Source organism: Palaemon carinicauda, chromosome 13 (genome assembly GCF_036898095.1).
Source record: "Palaemon carinicauda isolate YSFRI2023 chromosome 13, ASM3689809v2, whole genome shotgun sequence".
Classification (NCBI taxonomy): Eukaryota; Metazoa; Arthropoda; class Malacostraca; order Decapoda; family Palaemonidae; genus Palaemon; species Palaemon carinicauda.
The window spans coordinates 24,514,327-24,533,895 of NC_090737.1; the positions used below are offsets into that span (position 1 = coordinate 24,514,327).

General features: G+C 37.4%; 1 protein-coding gene across 2 annotated transcripts in view; it reads left to right on the forward strand.

The window, feature by feature from the left end:
* The window catches only part of LOC137652222 (metabotropic glycine receptor-like), a 525,956-nt gene that overhangs the window by 318,533 nt on the left and 187,854 nt on the right, over nt 1-19,569 (forward strand). For both annotated transcript variants that reach the window (XM_068385452.1, XM_068385453.1), the window contains exon 4: nt 15,558-15,681. In XM_068385452.1, coding sequence (XP_068241553.1) covers nt 15,558-15,681 — 124 coding nt within the window. The remainder of the gene's footprint in view (nt 1-15,557; nt 15,682-19,569) is intronic.

Sequence of the window (19,569 nt, forward strand, 5' to 3'; positions counted from 1 at the left end):
TGGTTTTTAAGACGCCACTAAAACTTTGTCAATTCATTAATAATATAAAATAACATGCGTTAATATATATATATATATATATATATATATATATATATATATATATATATATATATATATATATATGCAGACACTTGGTCTTTATTATATATGTTATATTAATAGCATTATCATTAGTCGAATAATTGGACAGTTTCAAAGATAAAGTATTTTGAAAGACCGGAAATATTTAGATAAAAACAAAAGAAAAGATTCTTTTCCACGCCATCTTTTATTTTCTTTCTTTTTCTTTTTTTCGGCATGCTCAAGCGGCCATTACCTCTGGGTACAAGATAAAAAACTCGTATTATAACAAAAGTTAAAAATAAAAGTAGGTATCTATGAACTAAACAAAGGCTGAGGTATTAATTTTGTTTGTTATTAATTTTCTTTTGTATTTTTCATTTTACGTGGAGGTTTTCTAATAAGGCGCTGTCTTAATTTTCTGTCTTATAACTTTTCTATGAATGAAAAGAAAGTTTCTTTTAAAGAAATGAATTGGAAGACCAGGAAAGTTTTGCCATTAAAAAACTATCATCCTTTGCATTAAGGTTTTTCTCAGAATTGCGGAAGTGATTATTTATTTATTTTGATACTTTTATTTATTAGAAATTGCTGATATGGTGTTTTATTTTACTTTTTTTGAACCGAGAAATTATAAATTTCCCGCTGATAAATTCTTCAATTTCCTACATAATTGACATTATTGTTGTTTTATAGCCATTAATAACAAATATTAAGAAATGCAGCTGTTTCTAATCCACTGCATGATAAAGGTCTCAGATATGGTCTTATACATGTCTGAGTTTTGGCCAGTTTTAATCACTACTCTGGCCAACTGCGGATTGGTGATGTTGGGAGACTTTTGTCTGACTGCTGACAGCAAACCAACCTAGTATTGGCCGCCCTGACCAATAAAGCTTTTTAAACATGGTGATGCACAAACCTTTTCACCACGTAAAGGTATCCCAACTGAGGGCTGATTACATCAAGGTTAATAACCTTAAGAAGGATTCTCAATTTGGGAAGTTTTTGGCAGTTGGCTCATATCAAAAATAATCGTTGGGAATGGAAAAACCTCCGTCAGTCTTTAAACTCGTTATTTTCAGATGAATTATTCTTTTATCGGTAAGCCGAGTGACAGGCGGCGAGGAAACTAGATTAAAGTTTGTTTTGCTTGTCTCGGTCTCCTTCAAACGAAAAAGTTATTCCAAAAATAATTGACAAGATATTTTTCACTGAGGGTGAAGAAGTTACCTCGTAATCACGAAGAATAGCTAATTTGTTCTGAATTCCGTCTATTCGTCACACACTTGCGCGTATACACACATGCACACGCACGTATATATATATATATATATATATATATATATATATATATATATATATATATATATATATATATATATATATATATATATATATATATATATATGCGTGTGTGTATGTATAAGTGTATGACGAACATGTATGTATATATGTATATATATATATATATATATATATATATATATATATATATATATATATATATGTGTGTGTATGTATATATAATGTGTATATATATATAGATATATATGATAGAGAGAGAGAGAGAGAGAGAGAGAGAGAGAGAGAGAGAGAGAGAGAGAGAGAGAGAGAGAGAGAGAGAGAGATAGAGAGAGAGAGAGAGAGAGAGAGAGAGAGAGAGAGATTTATAATTGTGGATGGACATCTTGTATTTGATTTTCTGTTTATATTGGTGATTAAACATAGGTAAAGATTAACTTAATTTTGACATCTGTATTTTAAAGTTGTTGGACTCCAAATGTTTAAGTAGTGTGTTTGTTCATTTCTTTTTATCCATATTTTTTTCCAATGCCATAATTGGATTTTAACTGAAGTTAGGAATTTATTTCCTTTTTCCTAGTAACGCTATTCTCGGAAACAAACCTCCGGTCACACACTAGATGAGGCAAACTATGTATGTATGTTATGATTAAAATGCACTATATTTAACCCTTTAAATTTTAGAATATATTTTTCACAGTTATTTTATATCTGCAGGCCATTTGTTGGCTTTTCTATATACAAAAGAAATCATTCTCTTTAGAATTAAAATTAGCCAATAAAGATAACAATACAGGACAGTGTTTAAACATATCCATTCTGTTTCCTAATCGAATATATTATTTTCTCTACTTCCATTAAATACCACATCTTTCAGTTCCGAGCAATATTAAACTAATTCCACGTCGGTGATAGGTTTTTCCTTTTCTATATTTTTTTATTTTTATTTTTTTTATTTTTTCAACGCTAAAGAATGTCATCATTTCCATCAAACCTTTCCAGATCTTGTACATGATATGTTTAGTTTCGAATAAGGCGAATCTTTCATTTTTCCCATTGCGTTGGTTGTTTTGACCTTTGACCTATTATCTTAATTATAACACCCCCTCCTTCTCTCTCTCTCTCTCTCTCTCTCTCTCTCTCTCTCTCTCTCTGGGATCATGTCTTCAAATTCCCCGTAAGTCTCAATTTCTCAGAAGTTTTGTAAAAAGTTTCCTGTTTCCAAGTAAGTCACGAAGACTAGCCAACCTCTCTCTCTCTCTCTCTCTCTCTCTCTCTCTCTCTCTCTCTCTCTCTCTCATTTCAATCATTATCATTTTCCAAGAAGTCACTTAAGTTCTTGGATGTTCAAATAAAACCAAGTATTTTTTTTTTCCTTTTTTTATCACAGTATAATTTGTAGATTTTTATATTATTATTATTATTATTATTATTATTATTATTATTATTATTATTACTAGCCAACTTGCAACCCAATTTTGAAAAGCAAGATGCTATAAGCCCAAGGGGTCCAATAGGGATAAATAGCCCAGTGAGGAAAGGAAATAAGGAAATAAATAAATGATGAGAGCAAGTTAACAATAAATCATTCTAAAACAGTAACAACGTCAAAACAGATATGTCCTATATAAACTATTAACAACGTCAAAAACAGATATGTCATATATAAACTATAAAAACACTCATGTCAGCCTGGTCAACATAAAAACATTTGCTCCAACTTTGAACTTTTGAAGATCTACTGATTCAACTACCCGATTAGGAAGATCATTCCACAACTTGGTAACAGCTGGAATAAAACTTCTAGAATACTGTGTAGCATTGAGCCTCATGCTGGAGAAGTCCTGGCTATTAGAATTAACTGCCTGCATAGTATTACGAACAAGATAGAATTGGTCAGAGAGATCTGAATGTAAAGTATGGTCAGAGTTATGAAAAATCGTATGCAACATGCATAATGAACTAATTGAACGACGGTGCCAAAGATTAATATCTAGATCAGGAATAAGAAATTTAATAGACCGTAAGTGTCTGTCCAACAAATTAAGATGAGAATCAGCAGCTGAACACCAGACAGGAGAACAATACTCAAACAAGGTAGAATGATAGAATTAAAACATTTCTTCAGAATAGATTGATCACCGAAAATCTTAAAAGACTTTCTCAATAAGCCAATTTTTTGTGCAATTGAAGAAGACACAGACCTAATGTGTTTCTCAAAAGTAAATTTTCTGTCGAGAATCACACCTAGAATTTTAAAAGTCATACAAATTTAAAGAAACATTATCAATACTGAGATCCGGGTGTTGAGGAGCCACCGTCCTTGACCTACTTACAATCATACTTTGAGTTTTGTTAGGATTCAACTTCATACCCCATAATTTGCACCATGCACTAATTTTAGCTAAATCTCTATTAAGGGATTCACCAACCCCAGATCTACATTCAGGGGATGGAATTGATGCAAAGAGAGTAGCATCATCTGCAACAAGCTTGTTTTCTAGACCAAACCACATGTCCTGTGTATATAGTATGAAAACTAATGGGCCAAGAACACTACCCTGTGGAACACCGGATATCACATTCCTATACTCACTATGGTGCCCATCAACAACAACTCTTTGAGATCTATTACTTAAAAAATCAATAATAATGCTAAGAAACGACCCACCCACTCCCAACTGTTTGAGTTTGAAAACAAGGGCCTCATGATTAAAACGGTTAAAGGCAGCACTAGAATCAAGGCCAATCATACGAACTTCCTGACCACAGTCAAGGGATTTCTGTACAGCATTGGAGATTGTAAGAAGGGCATCACATGCTCCAAGGCCCTTACGAAAACCAAATTGCAAACGGGAATAGATGATTACCTTCAGCAAACCTATTAAGACGTTTTGCCAGAAGACGATAAAAAACTTTAGATAATATGGGAGTTATGGAAATTGAGCGGTAATCAGTGGGACTTGAGATACCACAAACACATTTACATAGACGAGTAACATTACCAATCCTCCAACAAGTGCTAAAAGCTCCTCTTCTTGCTAACTTGCGCAAAATAACAGATAACTTTGGCGCTAAGAAATCTGCTGTCTTTATAAAAAAAATTGGAAAAATACCATTTGGGCCTACACCTCCATAAGAATGAAGGTCCATCAACAGAGCTTTAATTTCACGAGATCGAAAAGCTAAACTAGTTAGTTTAGCCTCAGGAAAACATGAATGAGGAAGTTCAAGTTTTTCATTACTCTGTTTACTGTCAAAAACATCAGCCAAAAGGGTTGCCTTTTCTTTTGGACAGTGAGTGACCGAGCCATCTGGTTTAAGTAAAGGAGGAACTGTTGCATCTACACCAAAGAGTACAGATTTAAGGGTAGGCCACCATTTATGTTCCTGAGTTGTACCAGAAAGGGTTTCTTTTATGGTTAAATTGCACTCCTTTTCAGTTGAGGCATAAACTCTCTAAGCAAAAGCTCGAAGCTGAGTATAGTTATTCCAGGTCAAATCTGATCTGTTACCCTTCCAAAGATGATAGGCCTCCTGCTTCTCCAAATAAGCACGTCTACAATCATCGTTGAACCACGGTTTGTCCTTCACTCGGTACCTTAGCACACGAGAAGGGATACGCCTATCAATTATGTTGACTATATTCTCATTCAAAGGGACAACAGGATCTACACTACTATATAATTGTGACCAATTCAAGCACAAAAGATCATGCAAAATCCCATTCCAGTCTGCTTGGGATTTCATATAAATTTTACAAGAGTATGATATATCAGGGACAGGCTGCTCAGTCTTCACTACTAATGAAATCAAGGCATGATTAGATGTCCTGACTGGAGAACCAACCTTCCAAGTTATAACGCCAGGGAGTCAGTGATACGAGGTCTAAGCAATTACCAGACCTGTGGGTAGCTTCGTTTATGATTTGCTCACAGCCTGTTTCAGAGGCAGAGTCTAAAGCTCTTAAGCCATGGCGATCGGTAGGAGAGATAGAACTTAACCACTCCCTATGGTGAGCATTAAAATCACCAACAAAGACAAAAGAAGCCTTTCTATCATCTTGTATCTTAGCCATAATGGTAAGAAGACAATCGAAGATAGAATCATCCATGTCTGGATTCTGGTAGATCGAACACAAATAAAAGTTGTTATGCCTGCCACAAACTTTTATTACCTGAATCTCATGACATCCACATTGATAGCAGGACTTATCAGAAGCAGGGTACTCATTCCTAATATACACAGCTATTCCCTTGGCCCTAGGGATGGCATCACATTTCAACATTATTGGCTTCGTAAAACCAGTTATAAGGAGCTCAGATGAGTGCCTCATATTAGAAACCAGAGTTTCTGAGCACAAAAGAATATCATACTGTCTGGACGCAACTGTAAGGTCTTGAATATTTGCATGAAGACCACGAATATACAATACAGAAGACGACATTGACGAAATCTAGGACGTACTGGTCAAGGATTTTGCTCAATGTCTCCTGACAGCATAAGAATTAATAGAAATAAAAAAAAGAGATATCATACTTAAAAACTAGATTAACAAGAATTATAACAAAACAATATGTACAGAATTATAAGGAAAGTGGTTGATGAAACCCATAGACTATAGTAAAAAGTCGGAAAAACTGGTCAACATGGAGGAGCCGATACACCATGCAAGGCTAAATACCCTCCAGGATGGCCACTTCAACTTAAGAAGGGAGGACAGTAAGGATGGTTTTGAGAAGAAAAAGAATCAGAAAAGGAAAAGACAACCTCTTGATAAACCACCAGGCATCCATGGCCCTTCTATTAAGCCTGCCCAACACACCACTTAAAAAAGAAGAGGAAGAAAAAAAAATAATAAGATAGAATAGTGTGCCCGAGTGTACCCTCAAGCAAGAGAACTCTAACCCAAGACAGTAGAAGACCATGGTACAAAGGCTATGGCACTACCCAAGACTAGAGAACAATGGTTTAATTTTGGAGTGTCCTTCTCCTAGAAGAGCTGCTTTCCATAGCTAAAGAGTCTCTTCTACCTTTACCAACAGGAAAGTACACTGAACAATTGCAGTACAGTAATTAACCCCTTGGGTGGAGAAATGTTTATTATCTCAGTGTTCTCAGGTGTATGAGGAAAGGCGAGAATATGTAAAGAATAGGCCAGACTATTCTGTGTAAGTATAGGCAAAGCAAAAATAAGCCGTAACCAGAGAGAGGGATCCAATGCATTACTGTCTGGGCAGTCAAAGGATCCAATACCTCTCTATTGGTAGTATCCAATACCTCTCTATTGGTAGTATCTCAAGGGGCGGCTGGTGCCCTGGCCAACCTACTACTAGTAGGTTATATGTTCATTAATTGCGGGAGATGAAGGAACATCATAATTTCTCTTGCATTGAGAGGAAAAATATTATATGTTTTTAATCTTATATCCTTCACACATCATATATGTAATATACTGTATATATACAGTATATATATATACGTATATATATATATATATATATATATCATATATATATAAATATCTATATATATATATATATATATATGTATATATATATATACAGTATATATATATATATATATATATATGTTTTTATGTTGAATATAGAAATGATTGCAGAATGATGCCCATCTTAAATGAAGCGGGAACTATTCTCTTCTTTTATAGAGATTGATAAATAATTTTTTTCAGAGCATAATACGTGAAAAAAAATTGATTTTTTGAAATATTGATACTGTACTTAAAGTAGTTTTTGTCTGTTTTGGGAGTTTTTTATTTGTTTGATTTATGACTTTCTGCTTTCTTGATGATGCCATGTTGTTTTGTCATTCTCTTCGTTTCTAGATTGATTAATTTTATATTTAAAGTTGCAGTTCGAGGTCTAAGCTACCTCGAAGTTGAAATTTTCTGAATGATATTGGTTCATGAATTCCGATTTCTACCTACTACTACTACTACTACTACTACTACTACTACTACTGGTGATATACCACTGTACCAACCGTGTGTCACACAATTGTACATAATTCCTATTATATATATTATGCTTGTATCTGCGCTCTTCCCTCGCACTAAAAAGAACCTGAATGATCATGTCTCCGGTTTTCCTCTGAACTTTGTCTGTCTCTCGAACATGCCATGTCCTGTTGCCTTGCCGTTTTGTATATAAAGGAGAGTGTTCTATAATAATATAACTCAGTCGTTTCCAATCTGCCTTTGATTTCACAACTCCTCTCTCGGCCCGTCACATTGGTGACCCCGGAAGTCGACTCGCTCCCACCGCCTTCCACCCCCACCCCCTCGCCCTTTCATCGTTGGTACTATGGCGGACTCTACGGCAGTTGGTGCTGCGGCAGCTCCATTCAAACTTTCATCTTTTGCCAGCGGAGAGGCGTTTTCTTGGTTTCAGCGCGCAGAAGTCCAGTTTCGTATCAGGGGCGTGACTCGCTCAACCACCAAAGCGGATTATGTTCTCGCGGCGATACCCGAGGACACCTTCCCAGAAATATCCGACTGGCTTTGTGAACAAGGAGACACCCCAATAGCGTATGACGACCTCAAATCATACCTTCTGCAGCAGTACTCGCCGTCGCCAGCCGCCCGTATAGCAAAGCTTTTTCAGCTCTCGCAACAACCGTTGGGGGACCAAAGGGCTTCGCTTGCCCTCAGGGAAATGACCAGTATCGCTCGCCTTCGTCTGCGGCATCTCCTCGTGAGATGAACCTACTCCGTGCCCTTTGGATACGCCGTTTACTAGAACCTGTGCGCGCTGCCATACCCGATGTCGATAGTTTACCCATAAAGGACTTGATGACCAAAGCCGACGCCCTTATGGACAGCCACTTCAAGACCTCCATCAACGCCTCCACCCCTGACGACGAGGATGCCTATTCAACGTCAACCGAAGCTGACATGAATGCCGTAGGACATACACGCCTACCCCGTGACGTGCCGAAGCGGCGACAAAGCCGCCCACCACCCACCAATCGCTCGCGCCCCAACGAACGACTTCTACAGCCACTTACTACCTCCCATCCGCCGCAGTTTTGCTACTACCACTTCAGATTCCGGGCAACCGCGAAGAAATGTGCCAAGGATTGTCAGTGGCCAAAAAACGTGTAAGTAGGCCATCGCTTGTGGCGGTGGCCTCCCATGTTTCTAATCTTTTCTTTTTACAGGATGCAGGAACGGGCGTGCGATTTTTGGTAGACACGGGTGCTTGTCGTTCTCTTTTGCCAAGGAAACTCTTCAAGGCACAACGTAGTCTGTCTACATCTGCCGACGTCCGCTTGGTAGCTGCCAACGGATCTGCGATACCCACCTACGGTTACGAGAGCCTCACATTATCGTTCGGAAACGGTAAATTCAATTGGAAGTTTCTCGTTGCTGACGTCACAATGCCAATCCTCGGTGCGGATTTCCTCTCTCATTTCCACCTTCTGGTCGATGTCGCCCACCGACGATTGGTCAACGCAGACTCGTACTTGTCGACACCTCTTCAACCCGCCCCCTCTAACCTCGCTCTCCACATCAGCGCACCCACGGATGCCTACGCCCACCTCCCCACGTCGTACCCGGAAGTTTTCCGTCCAGAACTTCGCCAAACGCCCACGGTTCCTGCCAAGCACGGTATTTATCACCATATCAAGACGACGGGACCCCCAGTCTTCGCAAAATTCAGACGTCTGGCACCGGAACGATTGGCAGCCGCCAAACAGACGTTCGCCGAAATGGAGAAAATGGGCCTTTGCCAAAAGGCCTCCAGCCCATGGTCGTCACCCTTACACATCGTTCTGAAGAAAGATGGCTCCCTCCGTCCGTGCGGGGATTACAGGCGCCTGAACATGCAAACAGAACCGGATCACTACCCCCTCCCAAACATTGCCGATGTAACCTCCTACCTGCACAAAGCAAAGGTTTTCTCTACGCTCGACCTCCTGAAGGGGTATTATCAGGTGCCTATGAACCCAGAAGACATCCCCAAGACCGCCATCACCACTCCGTTTGGCACATACACCTTCAATTACTCCTGTTTTGGCCTTCGTAATGCTGGGGCAACGTTTCAACGTCTCATGGATGGCATCTTAGGGGACCTCCCTTTCTGTGTATGTTATGTGGACGACATACTTGTGTTCTCCTCCTCGAAAGAGGAACACCTCCATCACCTGCGCATCGTGCTCGACCGCCTGCAACAAAACGGCCTTGTAGTCCGTTACGACAAGTGTACCTTTGGCGCCAACGAAGTGTCGTTCTTAGGGCACCGTATCACTCCTGAAGGAGTCCATCCCCTCCCTGAGAAGGTAGCAGCCGTTCAGAATTTCCCAACGCCCTCGACCGTCAAAGCTCTGCAGGAATTCTTGGGCATGATCAACTATTATCACCGTTTTCTGCCAGCCATTGCCGCCACTCTTGCTCCCCTCTACGCCTCCCTCAAGGGCAAGCCAAAGGACCTGAAGTGGGGTCCCCTTCAAGAAGCAGCCTTCTGCAATGCAAAGAAGGCCCTATCAACTGCTGCGGCTCTCATTTTTCCTATCCCACACGCCCCTCTCCTTCTCTCCACTGATGCCAGCGACGTCGCTATTGGTGCAGTACTCGAGCAGGTGGTCAAAGGTTCGCCCCGCCCATTGGCCTTCTTCAGCAGAAAACTGTCCAAGGCAGAATCGGGTTATTCTACCTTCGATCGAGAATTGCTGGCGGTGCACTTGGCTGTCCGTCACTTTCGCCATTTCTTAGAAGGTACGCCCTTCGTCATTCGCACAGACCACATGCCTCTGGTGCACGCCTTCACTCGACAGTCTGACGCCTGGTCCGCCCGTCAACGCCGACATCTCTCCGCCGTGGCTGAATACAATTGCACCCTCCAATACGTCCCTGGGAAAATGAATCCCGTTGCCGATGCCCTGTCAAGAAACACGTTGGCTGCCGTTCAACTGGGATTGGATTACAACGCCCTGGCTGAAGCCCAACGACAGGATCCAGAGTATCAAGCTTGTAGGACATCCTGCACGTCCCTCCGTTGGGAGGATTTTCCCCTCGAAAACTCCAACACCACCCTCCTCTGTGACGTCAGTACTGGTAGACCGCGACCTTGGATTCCTGCTCCCATGCGCCGACAGGTGTTTGATTTCATCCACGGCCTTTCACATCCCTCGTGCCGTTCTACTGCACAGCTGCTGAAGGCAAAGTTCATTTGGCACGGCATTTCTAAGGATGCTAAGGATTGGGTCCGTGCCTGTACTTCTTGCCAAACTTCCAAAGTACATCGACACACGGATTCAGGAGTGGGCACCTTTCCTCAACCTCAGCGTCGTTTCGCACACATTCACGTCGACGTTGTAGGCCCCCTACCCACATCACAAGGACATCGTTACCTGTTTACCGTCATCGACCGCTCCACTCGTTGGCCTGAAGCCATTCCCATGGAAACTGCAACGTCCGCCTCATGTACATCTGCCTTACTCTCTGGATGGATTTCAAGATTCGGTATCCCTGAGCATATTACTTCTGACAGGGGAACCACTTTCACCTCTCAATTATGGACGTCATTAGCGAATCTCCTGGGCATCACCCTACATCAGACAACGGCCTACAACCCCGCTGCCAATGGAATGGTTGAACGTTTTCATCGCACCCTCAAAGCAGCTTTGATGTCCCGCTGCAAGGATTGCAACTGGTTTACTCAGCTTCCCTGGGTCCTCCTTGGACTAAGGACCACTCCTAAAGACGCCCTCGACGTCTCGGCAGCCGAAATGGTGTATGGCGACCCGTTGGTCGTCCCTGCCGAGTTTTTTCCTTCTACAACCTCCTCCGACGATCTCCAGCGCATACGTCACGTCGTGGGAAAATTTACTCCGTGCCGCCAGACTTACAAGCCCCCAGCGAAGCATCACATACCAACGGACTTGCACTCTGCAACGCACGTCTTCCTGCGCAACGACACCAGCAAGCCACCGTTAACGCCCCCTTACACGGGACCTTTCCTTGTGATCCGACGCAGTCCGAAAGCATTCCTCCTAAACATTTGGGGCAAAGAAGACTGGGTCTCCATTGATCGTCTAAACCTGCTTATCTTCTGCCAGATGACCCGCCTACAGTTCGCCTCTCTAGATCAGGGCGCCCTATTTAACATGTACAGTATGTCATTTTTAGGGGGGAGCCATGTACCAACCGTGTGTCACACAATTGTACATAATTCCTATTATATATATTATGCTTGTATCTGCGCTCTTCCTCGCACTAAAAAGAACCTGAATGATCATGTCTCCGGTTTTCCTCTGAACTTTGTCTGTCTCTCGAACATGCCATGTCCTGTTGCCTTGCCGTTTTGTATATAAAGGAGAGTGTTCTATAATAATATAGCTCAGTCGTTTCCAATCTGCCTTTGATTTCACAACTCCTCTCTCGGCCCGTCACACCACTAATAATGAAAATGATGATACATCTATTGTAATATTAAATTCCCCTTTTAGAAGATGTCATATTCAACTCTAAAATGGGGAAGCTCTAAATCTTATGTTTCTACAATTATTTCCTTTATTAAAAAATAAAAAAATATATTCCCTCCCATTGGTGCATATAAATCCTTGTTCAGGATTTCAGCTTTCAATAGATTGCTTATCCTATCTTTATATTCTATAAAAATTTATCATCCGGTCCTTAGTCATTCACGAAAAGAGCCTGTTTTGAATTTTTTCAATGTACCGAAATAGTGAAGATACATGTCTTTCTTCAAATTATCCTTTATTTTTATTTTATATGAATTTATTATCTTTCCCTTAGTCATTCACGAAAAAGTTTTGTTTTGATGTTTACTTAATGTATCGAAATAGTGAAGATACATTTCTTTTCTTTTTTTATTCTGCAACTGTTATATTTAGGTTGATTAGCTGCTTTGAGCCGAGTTACCTCCGCCATCCCATCGTTTTTAGCCAATTTCCATACATCCAGAAAGGTAGCAAATCTTTAACAGATTGAGAAAACTCTACGATATTTAAAACTAACATTTCACTATGTTTTTATCTCATCCGTTCATATGCTCGTTTGCCATATGATATACTGTAGTCTCTACATAGCCCCGAAAATACCACCTAATTTTCCTAAAATGTTTAATTTTGTAAATGGTTTCATTAACTTCCATGCGACTGTCATCGGTTCACCACTTAAATTAATGACAAACCTTAATAGAGTGACAGAATGGTGACCAAGAACAAAGAATCCTTTTTCAATTTTATACTTATTTTAGGACTCTCTCTCTCTCTCTCTCTCTCTCTCTCTCCGCGTGTGTGCGTGCACTTTCCGTCAACTCTCTCTCTCTCTCCGCGTGTGTGCGTGCACTTTCCGTCAACTCTCTCTCTCTCTCTCTCTCTCTCTCTCTCTGCACGCGTGTGTGCGTGTACTTTCCGACACTCTCTCTCTCTATCTCTCTCTCTCTCTCTCTCTCTCTCTCTCTCTCTCTCTCTGTTTGTGTGTGTTCGTGTGTTCGTCAATTTGTTTTTTCATCTCTCTCTCTCTCTCTCTCTCTCTCTCTCCACGTGTGTGTGCGTGTGTACCGTCAACTTGTTTTCTCCTCATATTACCGAGTGGCCAACTTCCAGCCTTGGACCCCCCATCCATCATGAGAACCCGGGACGCTGTGGGTTCCATTTCTTTGCTTTCCTGTCTCCCATATCTAAGAATGGACCTTCGTTTGGATGGACCGCCCTGGGTTTAAGACGTATATATTTTATGGGAAATGGAGTGTTTGGCCTTCAGATGGTCTTTCGGTGAATTATATGCTTTGTGAGATATAAGAATTTTGGGTAACAAACAGTCTGTCTGTCTATATTTTTTTTCTTTTGAGAGAGAGAGAGAGAGAGAGAGAGAGAGAGAGAGAGAGAGGAGAGAGAGAGTGAGTTTTCGTGAATATATTTTTTTGCATCTATTTAGGATTAGGTTCTACGGTATTTCGTATAGTCTGTTTATTTTTTACTCATGCACACACACGTATATATATACATATATACATATAAATATATATATACATATAAATATATATATGTATATATATATTTATATATACATATGAATATATATATATATATATATATATTTATATGCATACATATAAATATATATATATATATATATATATTATATATATATATATATATATAAATGTGTAGATATGTATACATATATATATATATATATACATATATATATATATATACATATATATATATATACATATATATATATATATATATAGTCTTTAATTTCTTATGTCGTATATTGCATTGAAAAACTAAATTAAAATATCATAGTATTCACAACTCGGTTTTACATCCTTTTCCCAAAGACCTTTCTCTTCGCAATGCGTTTCTTGATTTTCTCCCGTTTATGGTTTTACAGCAATAATTTTTTTCCCCCTTTGTGACGTCTTTTGCCCTGCTTGTGTGCGCTATCCTTTTATTCAGCGAGAGAGGATTATTCTTTCCCTTTTTCTCCCTTTTTTCTCTCTTCTTCCTCCTTGAATTGGAGAGTGACAAGCGTGAAGGAAATACGGGGTTTAAGTGCATTCGCGAATAGCCCTTAGCAGAAGGAGGGTTTCTCAAGACGCGTAATATAATTTACTTTATTCACTTCTGGTAAAGGAATAAGGTCGAGTGTGTTCTTTGTCCCTGGCCCTTCTCTCTCTCTCTCTCTCTCTCTCTCTCTCTCTCTCTCTCTTCCGGTTTCCTCCGACCTGCTCCTCTTCCTGCCAAAATCCATTAAATTTTTCCATCGCAATTGTTTCCGTCTTATATTCCACTAATTAAACACACCCTGTAATATCTTAATTCTTTTTCTCCTTCCTTTTTTTTTAGAGAAAATGCATTTTTCCATTGATCTTTCAAGTTTATTTCTTTTATATTTTATTTAAATCCCATGAAAATCTTGTTATTCTTGTCCTGAACTATTTTTTCCTATTTGTTATATAGTTTGTGATTTTCGTTTATTTTTTTGTCACATTTAAAATGATTCGTTAGTTTTCAATCGAGTCGTTTTGCAAGTAAATCCCTATTATATATTAGTTTGATTTGGAAACTAGTAAAATTTTGACTTTAGGCATGAAAACCATTTTCATTTCCATAAAAGCATGAAGATAATGTTCTAATTAAAGAGCTAAATCAGCTTCCATATACAAACAGTATTTGTATTATTACCTCCGCCAACGAAGTTGGGAGGTTATGTTTTTGCCCCTGTTTGTCTGTTTTGTTTCTTTGTGAACAACTTCCTGGCCACAATTTTACTGGTAGACTAGTGAAACTTTAGTGATTAATCATGGAAAAACGTGAAAGTGATTCAGTTTTTAAAATTCTTAGTCAAAGGTCAAGGTCGAGTGAGCAAAAGGTCGATCAAATTAACCACAGCTTCAAGAAATAAGCTGCCGTGGTGGATGTCTTCACTCTCAGCGTGCTTTTCTAGTTGTTTCTCCTTCTCCAAAGACTCCAGATTCAGGGTCGGTTTGTTTCCCTTTTCAAACATCCCTTCCTGAATTTATCATTTGCAGCCCTCTTTATTTTATATTTGATTTTAGCAAAATTAATTAATAGTTTTATATTTGCTTTAAGCAGTCGAAAGCAGTTTGCGTAATTCAAATTAACTGTACATTATTTATATACGATTAGATATCTATGTCCATAGCCATCTTACTTTGCATAATTATTATCTACTAGTGTACGCGACCCGTTAAAAATTACCCCCCCCCCTTTCTCTCTCTCTCTCTCTCTCTCTCTCTCTCTCTCTCTCTAATCGAAGATTGTGAAAAGCCGAGTAGTCATATGTTTGGCAATGCTGCACCGTGACAGGAAAAAAATATATATTGATATAGATAGATATATATATATATATATATGTAATATATATATATATATATATATTATATATATATATATGTTTGTGTATGTATATATATATCTATATCTATATATATATATATATATATAGAGAGAGAGAGAGAGAGAGAGAGAGAGATGCACCTAATTATATAGGGGATATAATTTTAATTTTTCTCACTTTTATTTTCAGACCTCATTCTCAGCCATCGCTATCAAGCTCTTATTATCTTTGATAACTTTTCCCATTATCACACGCAGTGTATGGTTGTATAGTTGTATAATTAACATATATGTTTAATTAAATTTCTTTCTCTCTCTCTTCACAGAGGCGTAGTTCTGGTGAACTTTCCGCTGACTCTGGTTGACCTGAACCAATGCGACGACACAGAAGATCTTTTGCAGCATCAGATCTTCAGCGGGACACACAAATGCGACATCTCAACCACTAAGGTATTTTACGAGAATTTATATGTAATTAAGATTCTCTCTCTCTCTCTCTCTCTCTCTCTCTCTCTCTATATATATATATATATATATAAACAGTATATTATATATTATATATATATACATGTGTATGCATATATATTGATGTATATATGTTTATATGTATGTATATATATATATATATATATACATACACGTAAATTAATCAAATTATTTTGATTAATAATTGAAAATTGGTTTAAAGGGCTAGAGATCTGACTAGAATTCAGTTTGCGAGCTCAATAAACCTTTAAATGATTGTTTATTTGTTGCTTCCGCAAAAGGCTTCCCGAATTATGTTGAATAAAAAAGAGCAATTCAAGTACAATCATATATGAAGTATTATTCCATTAAAACCTATGCAATATGACTCTTCATCTACGTTTCAGTAGTTCTGAGTATTTACAGTCACGACTACTACTACTACTACTACTACTACTACTACTACTACTACTACTACTACTACTACTACTACTACTACAGTTTAAAAAGCAAGATGCAAAAAGCCCTAAAAGGCTCTAACAGGGAAAATTAGCCCAGTTAGGAAATGAAATAAGGAAATAAATAAACGATATGAGAAATAATAAACTATTAAAATAAAATATTTAAGAAAACACTTCATGAGTTTTACGGACCAGTTTCATTTACGAAATGAAATACTATAACCCCATAGGAATACTATACATAACCAACAGTACTAAAATTGTTGTCCATTTTGGTATGAACTGTGATCAAAGGAAACAATTGTGGAAGGTGGTACGTGACTTACGAAGGTAGTAGGCAATTAACATTATTTGCTGTTATGTATGTGTCTAGGGGAAGTTAATTGACTGCTTTTGAATCTCTCTCTCTCTCTCTCTCTCTCTCTCTCTCTCTCTCTATATATATATATATATATATTCATATATATATAAATATATATATATATATATATTCATATATATACAGATACACGCACACACACACACACATATATATATATATATGTGTGTGTTATATATATATAATATATATACACATAACATATACACTCATATATATGTATATATAATATATATATGTGTGTGTGTGTATATATATATATATATATATAGAGAGAGAGAGAGAGAGAGAGAGAGGAGAGAGAGAAAGATAGATAGATATTCAAATATATCATCCTTTAATAGTCCACTACAGATCAAAGGCCTCAGATATGTCCTTTCACTTGCGTCTGTTTATGGTCTCTCTACCAGTCCATACATTGAAAAAAGGCCGTAGATCACTATCTTTAGGCACCATTTTTTTTAGAATCATAGAAAGTGTTTTTTTTTTTTTTTTTTTTTTTTTTTTTTTTTTGCCAAATTTTAGTTCAGCTGTAAAAGTACAAAATTCTAATTTTAATAACGGTAATAAAAAAGTCGAGAATTCTCAAAAGATCTTGAAAGCATTGAAAGACCTCCATCGGTATATTAATTATGATGCTTGACAGAAATTCTCTGGATAGGATTTAAGAATTTCCCCATCCTTAATGGTTTCTTGTAAAGTGGTTTTCAAAGTTTCCTTTTTTTTTCTTTTTTTTTTTAATGATTTCATTTACATTTATTGCATTTCAATTCAACGAATTTATAAAATAAGATTAAGACCCGACTACTGCATTATTAATTTAATTTTTTTTTTTTCATTATGAATATTTGCTAATGCTTGATTTAGTTAATTTAATCTTTATTATGACTATTGTTACCTTGAAACTCAAAAATTTTACCGTTGCAAAAGTAGTAACCCTATATAAAGAATCCATTTATATTTCTTATTATATACCATATTATATTTTATATTAATTGTTCTTTACATCTATTGTTGTTTCTGTATTTCATTATTTCCTTTCCTCACTGGGCTATTTTTTCCCTTCTGGAGCCCCTGGGCTTATAGCATCCCTGTTTATCCAACTAGGGTTGTAAGCGTTGATAATAATAATAATAATAATAATAATAATAATAATAATAATAATAAAAATATTAATAATAATAATTATAATTGTAATAGTATTAATAATAATAATAATAATAGCGTAAAAAAAATCATAACTGTGCTTGGTAATGAATATCAAAAAACAAGTGCTCATGTTGAATTGTATGTAAGTGAGCAGATTATCCACTCTCCCATAATATGTGAAATTGAACGTACAATATCGCTTAAAAGCTCAATATTATTAATAAAGCTTTAAGCTATAATTTGTAGTAAATCATGATTAATAAGACTGAACGTAATTACAGTTCATCAAGTTATTCAAGTACAGTAACGAGGTAATGAAATTAAAAATGGCCTTAACATATTTGCTGCTATTTTATTTTAAGGGCAACACTATAAAGTAATTAACCTCTTAATGAGGCATAATTAATGTGATGCCATAGTATAATTTTAGTATAATTAGAAAATTCAGGCTTTTAACATTAAATACTTCACATGAAAGTTCAGCATTGAATTGAATTAACTCTTTATGAAAGCCCCCCCCCCCTCTCTCTCTCTCTCTCTCTCTCTCTCTCTCTCTCTCATCTTGCAGATCTTGAAGCGAAACATTGTCAAATTTATATTTTGTAGGTTTTGAAAGGACATTCTCTCTCTCTCTCTCTCTCTCTCTCTCTCTCTCTCTCTCTCTCTCCCCTCATTTATTTCTTGCAGAGTTTTGAAAGAGACATTCTCTCAAATCTATATTTTGTAGGTTTGAAAGAGACATTCTCTCTCTCTCTCTCTCTCTCTCTCTCTCTCTCTCTCACCATTTATTTCTTTCAGATTTTGAAAGAAACATTCACTAAAATTTATATTTTGTAGGTTTGAAACTCCTCTCTCTCTCTCTCTCTCTCTCTCTCTCTCTCTCTCTCTCTCACATTTATTTCTTGCAGATTTTGAAAGAAACATTCTCTCAAATTTATATTTTGTAGGTTTTGAAAGACTCTCTCTCTCTCTCTCTCTCTCTCTCTCTCTCTCTCTCACATTTATTTCTTGCAGATTTTGAAAGAAATATTCTCACAATTTATATTTTGTAGGTTTTGAAAGACTCTCTCTCTCTCTCCTCTCTCTCTCTCTCTCTCTCTCATTTAATTCTTGCAGATTTGAAAGAAAAATTCTCTCAAATTTATATTTTGTAGGTTTGAAAGATTCTCTTCTCTCTCTCTCACTCTCTCTCTCTCTCTCTCTCATTTATTTCTTACAGATTTAGAAAGAGACATTCTTTCAAATCTATGTTTTGTAGGTTTGAAAGAGACATTCTCTCTCTCTCGCTCTCTCTCTCTCTCTCTCTCTCACACACATTTATTTCTTTCAGATTTTGAAAGAAACATTCTCTAAAATTTATTTTGTAGGTTTTTTAAACTCTCTCTCTCTCTCTCTCTCTCTCATTCTCTCTCTCTCCTCTCTCTCTCTCTCATTTATTTCTTGCAGATTTTGAAAGAAACATTCTCTCAAATTTATATTTGTAGGTTTTGAAAGTCTCTCTCTCTCTCTCTCTCTCTCTCTCTCTCTCTTTCTCACATTATTTCTTGGAGATTTTGAAAGAAACATTCTCTCAAATTTATATTTTGTAGGTTATGAAAGACGATCTCTCTCTCTCTCTCTCTCTCTCTCTCTCCTCTCTCTCTCTTCTCTCCTCTCCTCTCTCCTCCCCTCTCTCCCTCTCTCACATTTATTTCTTGCAGATTTTGAAGAAACATCTTACATATTTATATTTTGTAGGTTTTGAAAGACATTCTCTCTCTCTCCTCTCTCTCTCTCCTCTCTCTCTCTCTCTCTCTCTCTCTCTCTAATTTTAATGTTATATGAGCATTCTGAAACTCCCAGAATAATTGTGGAGAAAAGACCTATAATCGAGATAACAATCTT